This window comes from Ilyonectria robusta (genome assembly GCF_021365365.1).
Source record: "Ilyonectria robusta strain PMI_751 chromosome Unknown BGZ61scaffold_12, whole genome shotgun sequence".
NCBI lineage: Eukaryota > Fungi > Ascomycota > Sordariomycetes > Hypocreales > Nectriaceae > Ilyonectria > Ilyonectria robusta.
In genome coordinates, this window is record NW_025764446.1 from 1,170,904 (window position 1) to 1,182,143 (window position 11,240).

General features: G+C 54.6%; 3 protein-coding genes across 3 annotated transcripts; 1 reads left to right on the plus strand and 2 right to left on the minus strand.

Moving 5' to 3' along the window:
• Positions 1-10: 10 nt before the first annotated feature.
• Positions 11-3,706, minus strand: BGZ61DRAFT_50138 (uncharacterized protein). Its single transcript, XM_046251704.1, has 2 exons — positions 3,180-3,706; positions 11-3,129 (listed from the first exon to the last, which is right to left on the minus strand). Exons 1-2 carry the CDS (start codon positions 3,553-3,555, stop codon positions 239-241), a joined length of 3,267 nt encoding a protein of 1,088 aa, XP_046103419.1. The 5' UTR covers positions 3,556-3,706; the 3' UTR covers positions 11-238.
• Positions 3,707-4,774: 1,068 nt separating this feature from the next.
• BGZ61DRAFT_454126 (uncharacterized protein) lies at positions 4,775-6,556 on the plus strand. The gene is made up of 4 exons (XM_046246163.1): positions 4,775-5,052; positions 5,201-5,435; positions 5,497-5,947; positions 5,998-6,556. Exons 1-4 carry the CDS (start codon positions 5,024-5,026, stop codon positions 6,399-6,401), a joined length of 1,119 nt encoding a protein of 372 aa, XP_046103420.1. The 5' UTR covers positions 4,775-5,023; the 3' UTR covers positions 6,402-6,556.
• Positions 6,543-7,585, minus strand: BGZ61DRAFT_354385 (uncharacterized protein; the record flags this gene model as incomplete). The annotated part of the gene is made up of 2 exons (XM_046240607.1): positions 6,543-6,794; positions 6,851-7,585. 2 exons carry the CDS (start codon positions 7,583-7,585, stop codon positions 6,543-6,545), a joined length of 987 nt encoding a protein of 328 aa, XP_046103421.1.
• Between the last annotated feature and the right edge of the window lie 3,655 nt (positions 7,586-11,240).

An 11,240-nucleotide genomic window follows, 5' to 3' on the forward strand; every position in this document is an offset into this window, starting at 1 on the left:
CCTCACTCACAGTTAAAGTACCCAAGACACTTCTTTCATGGATACAATGACATGTACTATCAATCCCAAAGCCGCCTAAGCTCCGCGCTTCCAACAAGCCATGCAAATCCGTACGTTGGTAAAATACACACGGCAAACACCGCAAGAACAAAGAGGTATCGCCGCTCTTCCGCCAACGCCTGCAAGAAAAAACAAATCGTTACATGCCCCCTTTTCAATCATCAAGCGTCCCGTGGGCCTACACCTGTACACGCTCCCCAAACAACCTCACCCGGTAGAAGCACGTGTGGCTCTCGGCGCCGTAGTTGCTGATGGCGCGCACGATGACCTGGTCCGTCACGGCGTCGAGGTTGGCGAGGTCGCGGTGCAGGCGGTGGACGTGGACGCCGTCGTGCAGCTCGGCGCCCTCGTAGACGAACTGGCTGATCTTGATAAAGGCGGTGCCGTACTCGGGCGCCTGGTAGTCCCAGTTGTTGACGTCCTCCGGGAATTGCGTGGCCGCGAAGTCACGCACGCGTTTGCGTGTCGTGCTGTCCTCGAAGTGTGCGTACACCTCGATCTCTCGTGGTCGCGCGTCTGGGTCGGTTGTCGCGCCGGGGAGGATGTGCTCGATGACGACGTGCTCAGGGATGATGTGGTGTGCGAGCTGCACCGAGAGAGTCGCGCCGTGATGGTTTCCGCGATGGTTGATGGAGCGCGCGGCGCACCAGCAGTCGCCTTCGTCCTGCCAGGGATGCAGGGCAGCAATGGCCTGCTTTAGTTCGGCACCGTGGATGCCCTTTTGCGATAACTCTTTGGGTTTTCCCCTTTGGAGCGGGTCGTACACGACCGATGATCTCTCGGCGTCGATGGTAGCGCCGGCACCAATGCCAAAGTAGTTGACCTGGTGTTTGAGCTCCGCGTCCCAATGGAAGTGGATCTTGCCCTTGGCCATGGCCTCGAGGTTCATGTCGGCAATGGCCTTGCGCACGAGGTTCTTGACCAGCGCGTTGACTTCAGCCCTGGCAATTCCCCCTGGCGTGTTCTCAGTCGCTGCGCGGATAGACTGGCGGAGCGATTCCAGCTGGGGCTGGAGCGCGTTGAGCTCGGCGCGAATCTCAGTGCGATGCATCGCAAACTCATTCTGGAGGTGGCGAAGAAAGTCTTCCCGAGTGACGATGGTTTCTTTGAGTTCTCCGCCTTTGAGTTGCTCCTTGACAATCCGAGAGAGTCGTTCATCAAACTCGCGTCCCGACCCGGCAGATCGGATTTTGTCCAAGGCCGGGCCCATGAGCTCAGCAATCTTGTCCTCGTTGTTCCTGACCCAGGTGTCCCACACGACAGACATCTTGGCATCGATACGTTTTTCAATCCCAGATGCGCTCGCTTTGAGCTTCGACGCAAAGGTGGGATCGTTGTTGAGGCGACCCACAATGGCCTGCCACTGCTGTTCCGACGTAAACTCGTAGCCGCTGACTTTCTGCTCCATCGTCACGAAGCTGCCGTCTTTGTGGATGAGATCTCGCAAGGCGTGCCAGAACTCCTGTGTAACGACGGGCTTGCCGTCTGCGAGCTCCATGTGAACGATCTTGGGAACCACCGTCTTGAGTTTCTCAAGAGAGGCATCGTGAATCTTGGCAGCTTTCTTCAAGGACGTCAGGTCCTTTTGGTACTGCTTCAACATCTTGTCGGCCTTTTCATGCGCTTTGTCGTCCGTTTCCCATAAATCGGAGAGCTCGTCCCACTCACTTTTGGACCGTTGAAATGGCCATGATATTGACGGGATAAAATCTCCAGCTTTGCCGGCGATGCCACCGATATCGGGCCAGCCGATGCTGCCCACTCGTGGCATACCGACATTTGGCATGCTCGCAGATGACGCCCTCAAGCCAACAATAATGGCAGGGCCGAAAAGGATTGCAATAATTAGGCCAATTATACCTGTGACGATCCATCCAAAGTTTTGCCCTGGTCTCGGGACTCGAACATGGATATCCATGCCAGAGACCCTGTCTATCAAACTAACAAAATAATCCATTATCTTGTCAATTGACCAAATGAGGGTCTGAAGGTAGGTCATCGGATTGAGCAGACACCACCAATTGGCAGGGGCATTTGCATCGTCGTGATCGTTGTGTTCGTCATCATCGTCATCGTCATGTGGGCGCATTCCGAAGAGTTTTCGTAGCCAAGGCAGTGGCCAGAGAGACATCAGCCAGGTCCATTGTTGACGCCTAGCTGCACGTCTATCTGACTCCTCCCGCTCACGAGCAACTCGCTCCTCAGCTTCGAGAATATCCCGTTGGATCGCCGCATCCCGTTCCCATGCGTCGGCGGGATATGTGTCGGTATTAAATGATGTCTTCTTCTTATTGAGTTCGGCAGCCTGGCCGAATAGGCTTCGGCCTCCTCCACCGCCGTCTATGTGGAGAATTCTCCGCGAATCGCCAGATTCTCGTGTGGGGGGTTTGGCAGCCGTAGATCCAGAGCCACTTGCTTTCGTTCTTGATGGACCCGCGTTGTTTGGCGGGAAGAGATTGACTCTGGTTACCTCCGCCCCATGACAGTCTAGGGTTTGGTTCTCTGGCTCCTGGTCAGGCTCCGTTTGTTGAGCCTCTATCCTTCGAGATCTCATCTCCCTTGAGGAAGCCTGGCGCATTCGATTAGGCGCTGGCGTGTTGGTTTTCCGTCGATGTCCCACTGGAGAATTTCTGTGCTCATCCTCATCTGCGTCGTCGTCCTCTGAATTTTGTTCAATTTGTGGTGGCTTCAGTTTGGATTGGGTCCTCCCCACCAGTTGGTCCACACCGGGCCGCTCCGGCCGAGCCTTAGCAGTAGCTGTGGAACGGGAACCCGTCGCCTTCTTCTGGGGTGAACGCTCGGGAAACCTTTCTTCAGCCACCTTTTCGAGGCTCGACTCAGGTGGCCGTACAGGTTGTCGTGCAGGTTGTCGCGTAGGCTGTCGCGTAGGCTGTCGCGCAGGTTGTCGTGCAGGTTGTTTTTGACTAGGCTCAGGTACTGGTGTGCTTGCAGGTGTTGATTCTATCGTGGCATCACCGAAGAAATCACTTTCCATACCGAAGCTGCGCATGCTGTCAGCGTCACTACCAGTGACAAAATGGCGAGGCGGAGGGAAAGTCACGGCGGGACCTGCAAAGAGTTAGAATCGTGAATGCTCTAATCTCAGCCATGCAACTCACCTCGTCTTGAAGCACCCCGCTCAGGAGCACTTGGTCGTCTGGGATCTCCCGCCAGCTCATCTTCGTCATTCGCAGGAGCTGAGGGCTGTGGCCTCCGCGGTCGTACAAAGACCTCGCCTTCGTCCTCGTCCTCATCATCTCTCTCAAGAGCCTGGCTGACCGCATTGCCGATGTCGAGGCGTTGAAGTCCACCTCCAGGTCGTCGTAGCGGTTCTGCGGCGGAGCCATATGAGAGTTGCCGCCGAGAACTGGGCGTACCAGCCAAAACCGGAAGTTGCGGCCTTACAAGGTCACCCACTCGGGCATGAGCATCTTCAGACTCTGGTTCCCGGCTGGAAACCCGGACGCTGCGTCGGATTGACTGTCTTGGTGGCATTGCGTTGATGAGAATGAGCTTGCGTGAGATGGTGAGGTGAGATCAAGAACAGAGGAACAGAAGTTCTAGGGGGAAATGAAAGGAGTTGAGCTCTTTTGTGTCATGAAAGAGCGGTCGGAGCCGTCCCCTCAAAGGGATCGCGCAAGCAAGAGGGCAAACAGTGGTCCAGGGCTTTCCTCGTGTGACGAGATGGAAATAGCGGGTGCGCATGCAAGGCGCGTGAATAACAAAAGACAATAGGTATGGAACGGCTCAGAGAATGATCCGTTCTCATGCCGGATGTCGTGGACAAAGGCAAAACCTCAGTGCGCCGATGTCCTTTGAGGCAGGGTGAAGCTAAAAGTCAAGGCGCGCGCGTAACCAAACAAAGCGCATGTTGGTGGTGGCGGGTTGATGGCGGACGGTGAGCGCCGAGAATCCAAGGGCAGGCGGAGGCGTGCACGACGAGACCACGGCCGAGCTGGTGAAAATGCACGACGCAAGCCAGACAAAGAGCCACGGATAAAGACTTCAGGCTCGATAGTTAATGTCAATGACCGGGGGTTCGAAAGAAATTCCGTTTCTGGCGATATCGTCGGCGATGCTGGTGTGAGTGTTTTGGCGATGGCGCCTGGGAGACGCGAGGCGCGCCGAGGATTAGGCGGCGCAAATCAAGAGGTTGGGCGTGATCACGTGGGTGGGCGATTTTGGTGAGGGATGTTAATTGCCAGCTGCCAGCTGCCAGACCGCTGTCACAACCCGTCTTGATGGCTTTCATCGCGCGCCAAAAAAGAAAAAACCAAAAAAAAAAAAACTGGCGATTCACCATATTGAGACTGCAATAACGGCCTGGACTATACGGTGAATATTCGAAACTGTTGCTCGTCGGAGCTGGCCCAGACTGTTGCGGTCTCGGGCGAATTGTGCCGCCGTCATGCACAACAGATCACAGCCCAGGCATGTCACTACGCAGGCTCCACCGCTGACCGCCCATGCAAGCCTTTGTCTTGATGGCTTGCAGCGAAAACCAACAAGGGTGGCCAGGCATGTCGCCATTGTCCTGAGATGTACTTTTTGCTTCGTATGATAACAACAAGCGAGAGGTTAACACCACCTAAGCTAACTCTCAAAGGCGGCGATACATGCAGCCAGCGCCGTAAATGGAGAGCTAATGCCGCACTACTTGTTGACTCCGACGGCGTGTCCAAAGGGCTTCCGACTCAGCCTGTTAAACTAGCCACCCAATTCAGCTGTAAAAATTCATCCACTCTACCTCGTACTGCTGCAGTCCCCTCACTAACGTCCCCCTCGTTCTGCCCCTCCCCCCACCACCGCCGTTTCGCTCCCATATTGCGCGTACGACGTCCCCACCCCGTCTCCCTTACATCCCATCATACCTACATAGGAGCTGACCCCCCGCCTTGCGTCTCTCAACTTCTGCTCCCGCTACACACACCGCACTCCCTCAACGCGAACAAAGAACCTCACAATGGCTGTTGGAACCGTCCTGATCACTGGGTACGCCATCGAAATCCCCCTGCCAACATAGACAAAGAGACTCCCCCTCCCCCTCCCTCGTGTCCCGCACCCTGGAGTCATGAGAGCCCGCCCGCTTGAGCAACTAGACGAATCCCTTTGCTGACCATGACCGCCTCTTGCTCTCCAGTGGCACGGGCTACATTGGCTCCTTCACCTCCCTGGCCCTGCTCGAGCACGGCTACGATGTCATCATCGTCGACAGCCTGTACAACTCCTCCGAAGTGGCCCTCGACCGCATTGAGCTTCTCTGTGGCCGCCGACCTGTCTTCTACAAGGTCGATGTGACCGACGAGCAGGGCCTCGATGAGGTCTTTGCCAAGCACCCTGCCATCGACAGTGTCATCCACTTTGCTGCCCTCAAGGTAAGTTTGGCGCAGGGCCCGCCAGTTTGGCCGACATCATGAGCTAACAGCTGTACTACAGGCCGTCGGTGAGTCTGGCGTGAGACCGCTCGACTACTACCGCGTCAATGTCGGCGGAAGCATCTCCCTCCTCCGCTCCATGGAGCGCAACAATGTCCACAACATTGTCTTCTCCTCCTCCGCCACCGTTTACGGCGACGCCACCCGCTTCCCCAACATGATCCCCATCCCCGAGAATTGCCCCATTGGGCCCACCAACCCCTACGGCAACACCAAGTCCACCATTGAGGCCGCCATTACCGACTTTATCAACGCCCAGCGAAACAACTTGAAGAAGGAGGGCAAGCCCCACGAGGCCTGGAACGGCGCTCTGCTCCGATACTTCAACCCTTGCGGCGCCCACCCTAGTGGTGTCATGGGAGAGGACCCTCAGGGTATCCCCTACAACCTGCTGCCCCTCCTGGGCAGAGTTGCCACTGGCGACATGAAGCAGCTGCTGGTCTTTGGCGATGGTGAGTCAACACGCAACTTTATTTCTTCGGGCCCTTCTAATCTTCCGCAGACTACGACTCCAAGGATGGTACCGCCATCCGAGACTACATCCACGTCTTGGATCTGGCCCGTGGTCACCTCGTCGCCCTCAACTACCTCCGCGAGCACAACCCCGGTGTCAAGGCCTGGAACTTGGGATCCGGCCGTGGCAGCACCGTCTTCGACATCATCAACGCCTTCAGCTCCGTTGTCGGCCGCGACCTCCCTTACGAGGTCAAGCCCCGACGAGACGGCGACGTCCTCAACCTCACCGCCAACCCTGCGCTGGCCAACAAGGAGCTGAATTGGAAGACGGAGCTCACCATGGAGGAGGCTTGCAAGGACCTGTGGTACTGGGTCAAGAATAACCCCCAGGGCTACCGACAGGACCCCCCTAAGGAGATTATCGACGCCGTCAAGGCCACCAAGGCTTAATTGAGATGCGGCCAGGCCCTGTCGCCCCTTGGATCCTGACGGAGCGATAAGCGTAAATGTTTTGGACAAAGCGATTGAGGCATTCGTGGCATTTAGATATTTAGACATGTGGCGGCAAAAAAGAGTGAAGTCGAAATCTAATTACAATTTTATGAGCAACTTGCCCTTGGTCTTCCGGCTTTCAATGTCCTGGTGTGCCCGTCCCACTTCCTTGAGGGGGTAAACGTCGTGAATCAGAATATCCACCTTGCCGGATGTAATCAATTCGAAGAGCTCGTTGGTGTACTTTTCGAGGCTGGCTCGATCGGAAACGTAGACACTCACGACGGGTCGCATCAGCTTGATGCACTTGGGGGTGAGGCGAAGGATGTTGAGGGGGGGCACGGCGCCAGACTAAACTGTGTTAGTGAATCTGGCATAATAGCAAATTGTGTCCTGCAGCGACTTACGGCGTTGCCAAAGGAAACGAGGTGGCCCTTGGGAGCAATCAAGTCAATGTCCGCATCAAAGGTGGACTTGCCCACACCGTCGAAGATGACGTCCGCACCGTGGCCACCGGTGATTTCCTTGACCTTGGCCACAATATCGTCATTGGAGTTGATGGTCCATCCAGCACCATACTTGCGCGCCAGCTCACACTTCTCCTCGGTGCTGGCTGTACCAATGGTCTTGGCTCCAATTGCCCGCAGCATCTGCACAAGCAAGCCGCCAACACCGCCAGCAGCGGCGTGGACGAGCACCCACTGGCCAGCCTTGACCTCGCCGGCTTCACGGATAAAAGTCCAAGCTGTCAGGCCCTGCAGGAAAGCCGCGGCAGCCTTGTCGGTGGAGAGGGCGTCGGGGATGATGATGGCGTCGGACGCGGCGACGGCGCTGTACTCGCCGTACGTGCCGTACGTGCCCATGAAGACGACGCGGGAGCCGACGGGGATGTTGGAGACGGACGAGTGCACATCGATGACCTCGCCAGCGCCCTCACGACCCAGCGTCAAGGGGAAATGCGGCACCTTGTAGAGGCCGGAGCGGAAGTACGTGTCGATGAAGTTGAGGCCGGCGTAGTGGTTCCTGACGAGGATCTGGCCCTCGCCAACCGTCGGCACGGGGACATCGTTGTACTCGAGGACCTCCACCCCGCCGTTCTGCGAGATCTGGACGGCCTTCATCGTGGGAGGAATGGGAGCCATGGTGGACAATGGGGCGAGCTGGTTCGCGGGGGATCGTGTGTAGCCGGTGACGCGGGGGAGGAAGGACAGTCGAGCAACGGGCGACAGCGCTGGGGACCTAGCAAGCTTAAGAAGTGAGCGGCAGGCCGGCGACAGGACAAGCGGCAGGGCCATATGCACTTCTTTTGCGGAATCTAGTAATTGGCTCCAGCAGCGAAATTCGGAAGCAGTCGGCTCGTATATCCGGGCGGTCGTGACGTTTATAGCTCCAGCGCCGGCGCACCTTTCGGAAGTGGGGTCGGAAGTTCCATGATGGCGGGGTAACCCTCCGGCGGGCGGGAAGCTCCCCAAGGTGCTTAGCAATCACGCGCCGACGCACGTCACGCCATGTAAGGCACACGCGGCTGTTTTACTAATTAGATGATGAGTGGGATGCGGTTTCGGCAAGCAGCGGGATCTCGTTGGTGGCACGTTGGGAGGTGGATGTGGTGCTGCTGGTGGGGAGCTTTTGGAGGGGTGTCGCGAAGATTTTGTGGGAGCGGTTGAGTAGGTAGTTAGTTACTAGTGAGCGTTAGCGACGAGTAGACTTGAAGTCTGAACACCGTATTAGTAGAAGAAGTTGGTCTTTCATCCTAGAGACTGCACTTGTGAACAGCTACCTTATTCAACGTCAAGGGAAGGCAGCTTGGGCGCCTATCAAGCCCCAATATCGATGGCGGGAGCACAAATGAGGCACTCCAGCCCGCGTTCCCAGTACGTTTCTTCTATATTGTCTCTTTGACTTACCATGAATGCGAGCTGAGATGGTTGTTCTATCACATGATATACATGGAAATGGCTCTTGGCTACCGTATCCCAAGCCATCATTCCGATTAGTGGTGCAATACCTGCTTGCACAATGGTCTACAAGCTCCTCACGGGTCTGTGATAGATCAGCGCCTACCCTCTACGATGCCATGGGGCCAGAATCTTCCCTAGCAGACACCTGGATATATCGGACTCTAGCAGCTACGATGTGTTTTAGAACTTACCTGAAGGCTTAGTTAACCTCTGCCGGGAGGCACTAGATCGTGCTTAGCCGCACGAAAGAACCCAGCAAGTCGACAATGCCTTGTTGCAGCATGCTCTTGGTATGGGCCGAGGAAATTCCCCGTTTTGTCCTGGTGTTCAGTGCTCTCGCTTAGTGGAGCGCAGTGAAGGTTCCAACCATATGCCGTGAGTTTTCAGTTTCATCTTATTCCAGTCCTAAAGATAATGTCGACAAAACACATAATCAGGAATAATAAACCCTAGCATTTAGCATTTAGCCCCTAATGATGATTTTAATTATGTCTATTGAACCAGATTTATTCGTACAGCAGCCTAATGCCGATGAATGTACTCTTCAACTGCAAACTTATATTGACTCTATTACTTTGCTTGAGGTTTAGCTGGAGGGACCGGTACCTGTGTGCAAATTGCAAAATGTACTTGTGCGAATAACAATCCTCTTCCAGAATTCCTTCAGATTGGGGTTGGGCAACCGGCTGAGGCTGCCAGACTAGCGGCCGAGCCAGATCCTGTTGCCAGTATTTCCCTGTCCTCACTAATTTAACACCAGAGCTAACACCTACTTGTTATTGTAGCTTTTGATCATTGTTTGTGGGCACCATTAGGACTTGTGGCGAAAGCGAAGCTTTCACCGTAATGTCCCTTCGTTTCGGCACAATGATCTGCGCTGCTATCGATGCTCGCGTCCTCCTAGACGGTTCAGACTCGAGTGTGCTGGGCGTGAGATGTTAATCTGTGCTCATCGCCAAGAAGAACTTGCAACGCACCAATAGGAATTTGACAGAAACTTCGCTTCCGCCGTGATGTCGCCGTAATGTCTCTTGGTTTCGTCATCACGTTCTGTGATGCTATGGATGTGCGTGTTCTCTTGGACGATGTGGGTTCGAGTGCACCGGGTGTGGGATGCACTGATAACATAGTCGATATAGCATTTTGGGAAAGGAAACTTATTAGAACAATAATTCTTGGCACTTATTCCTCCTCATCATGTTTTGTTTTGTTTTATTTTATACCATTAATTCTTAGTATTTGCCCGGTGTCTTATTTGAGTTTTATGTGATTTATTTAATCTTCATTGTTGCATCTGTTAGTCGAGGAGGCCTCGATTCCAAGAATTGATGATTGCCTCCGTATGGCCAAGTGCACTGATTCTGCTGTACTAAAAAAAAATGTATGGCCGTGGGCGAATGGCAATGTGTATGTATGCCTGCGAACAGGAAAACCCTGTACTTTTTACACTTTTCACAGCACATTGCGACCAACCTTCAGAGGCCAATCTTGCCGGGCCACGCAATAGTCCCGAACCTCCCGGATGTAAGTGCTGCAGGTAGGACAAGTGGATTGCCTGGATGCCTCACGCACGTCGTCGAACACCGCTTTTTCGCGGGCCCCTGTCTAGTTTTGGTGTGGCACAATGTGTATTAAGTTCTTTCCTCGACCGAGATAACCTATTCTTGATGCAAGGTCCTCTTAATCCCCGCGATAAGCGCATATGCCTTGGGCTGTTGAGGTGTCATTTTTGGGTGGGACAGTCCAGTACATATATGTTTTCACATACATTTGGTTGTTAAAAGAAAATTGTTTACCATGACACCTAAATCACCAAATTAATAGTGCGTTGTGAGTTCTTCCTGGCAATGGGCACAAGTTAACATCTTCAAGATTGGGCGAGTGCAACTGGCAAAATGCATGTGGGCGAATGACTTGTTTGCGCATCTTCCGGTTGTGGCATCCAGTTGTGGCACCCAGTTGTGGCAGTCCTCTGAGGTTACATTGCAAGGGAGAAACAGGTGATAAGACGCATGGTTCCAGTGGTGGTGTCTTGTTCAGTGAGATCCTGAGACAGTGGCGGCTGTGGTGCGTCCCAATGCCGAAATTCTGGAGATCGGAAGAGCCGGAAGGAATACGACGTGTACGAATAATACGGGGTTGGTCTGATGAACATGGTGACGAATTTTTCTAAGCATTCTCTCCATTTAAGAAAAAAAATCGAAACCGTTGCGCCATCAGACGCGTAACGGTGTGCTAGACGTCGGAATGGAAAACCACCCTCCATTCTCTAGCTCGCTATTCTTAGCCATTCGCCTCTCGCCCAGATGATGCCGGTTGGAGTTTAGCCATGATTGTCTCCGGCAGATCCTGGATGTGACGGCCCCAGCGCCCAAATCATACCGCTTAGAGCCTAGCGATCAGCTGTCCTGCGTGCGGCTATTGACGCTATTGACGGGCGGCTCAGTGCGGAACAGGGCCTGTCACTGATTGGGAACGGGGGCAGTGCAAGCAGCCGAGCCCCGAAACATGGCGTTCCCTGCGTTTGAGGCTTGGCGGGCAAGAGCCTCGTGAGGAGCCCTGGAGGGAGAAACCTGCTGGAGGAAGCGTGTGATGGGGGATGGGAAACGGTTGTTCCTAGGCGTCTCGTTTAAGGGTTGTGCAATGGAATTATCAAGAATCAACAATATCGGGTAATATCTTCACACCAGCCAAGTCAAAACACTGCTGAGAATGGACGGACGGTCGCCCAACAAGCCGAGTTCAGGGAGGCAGTTTAGCGGGTTGGGCACTAAGGCACGCTCTGGCCATGCACCCGCGGCGTCAAATACGCCCCCCGCGTCAGGGCCTCATTGTG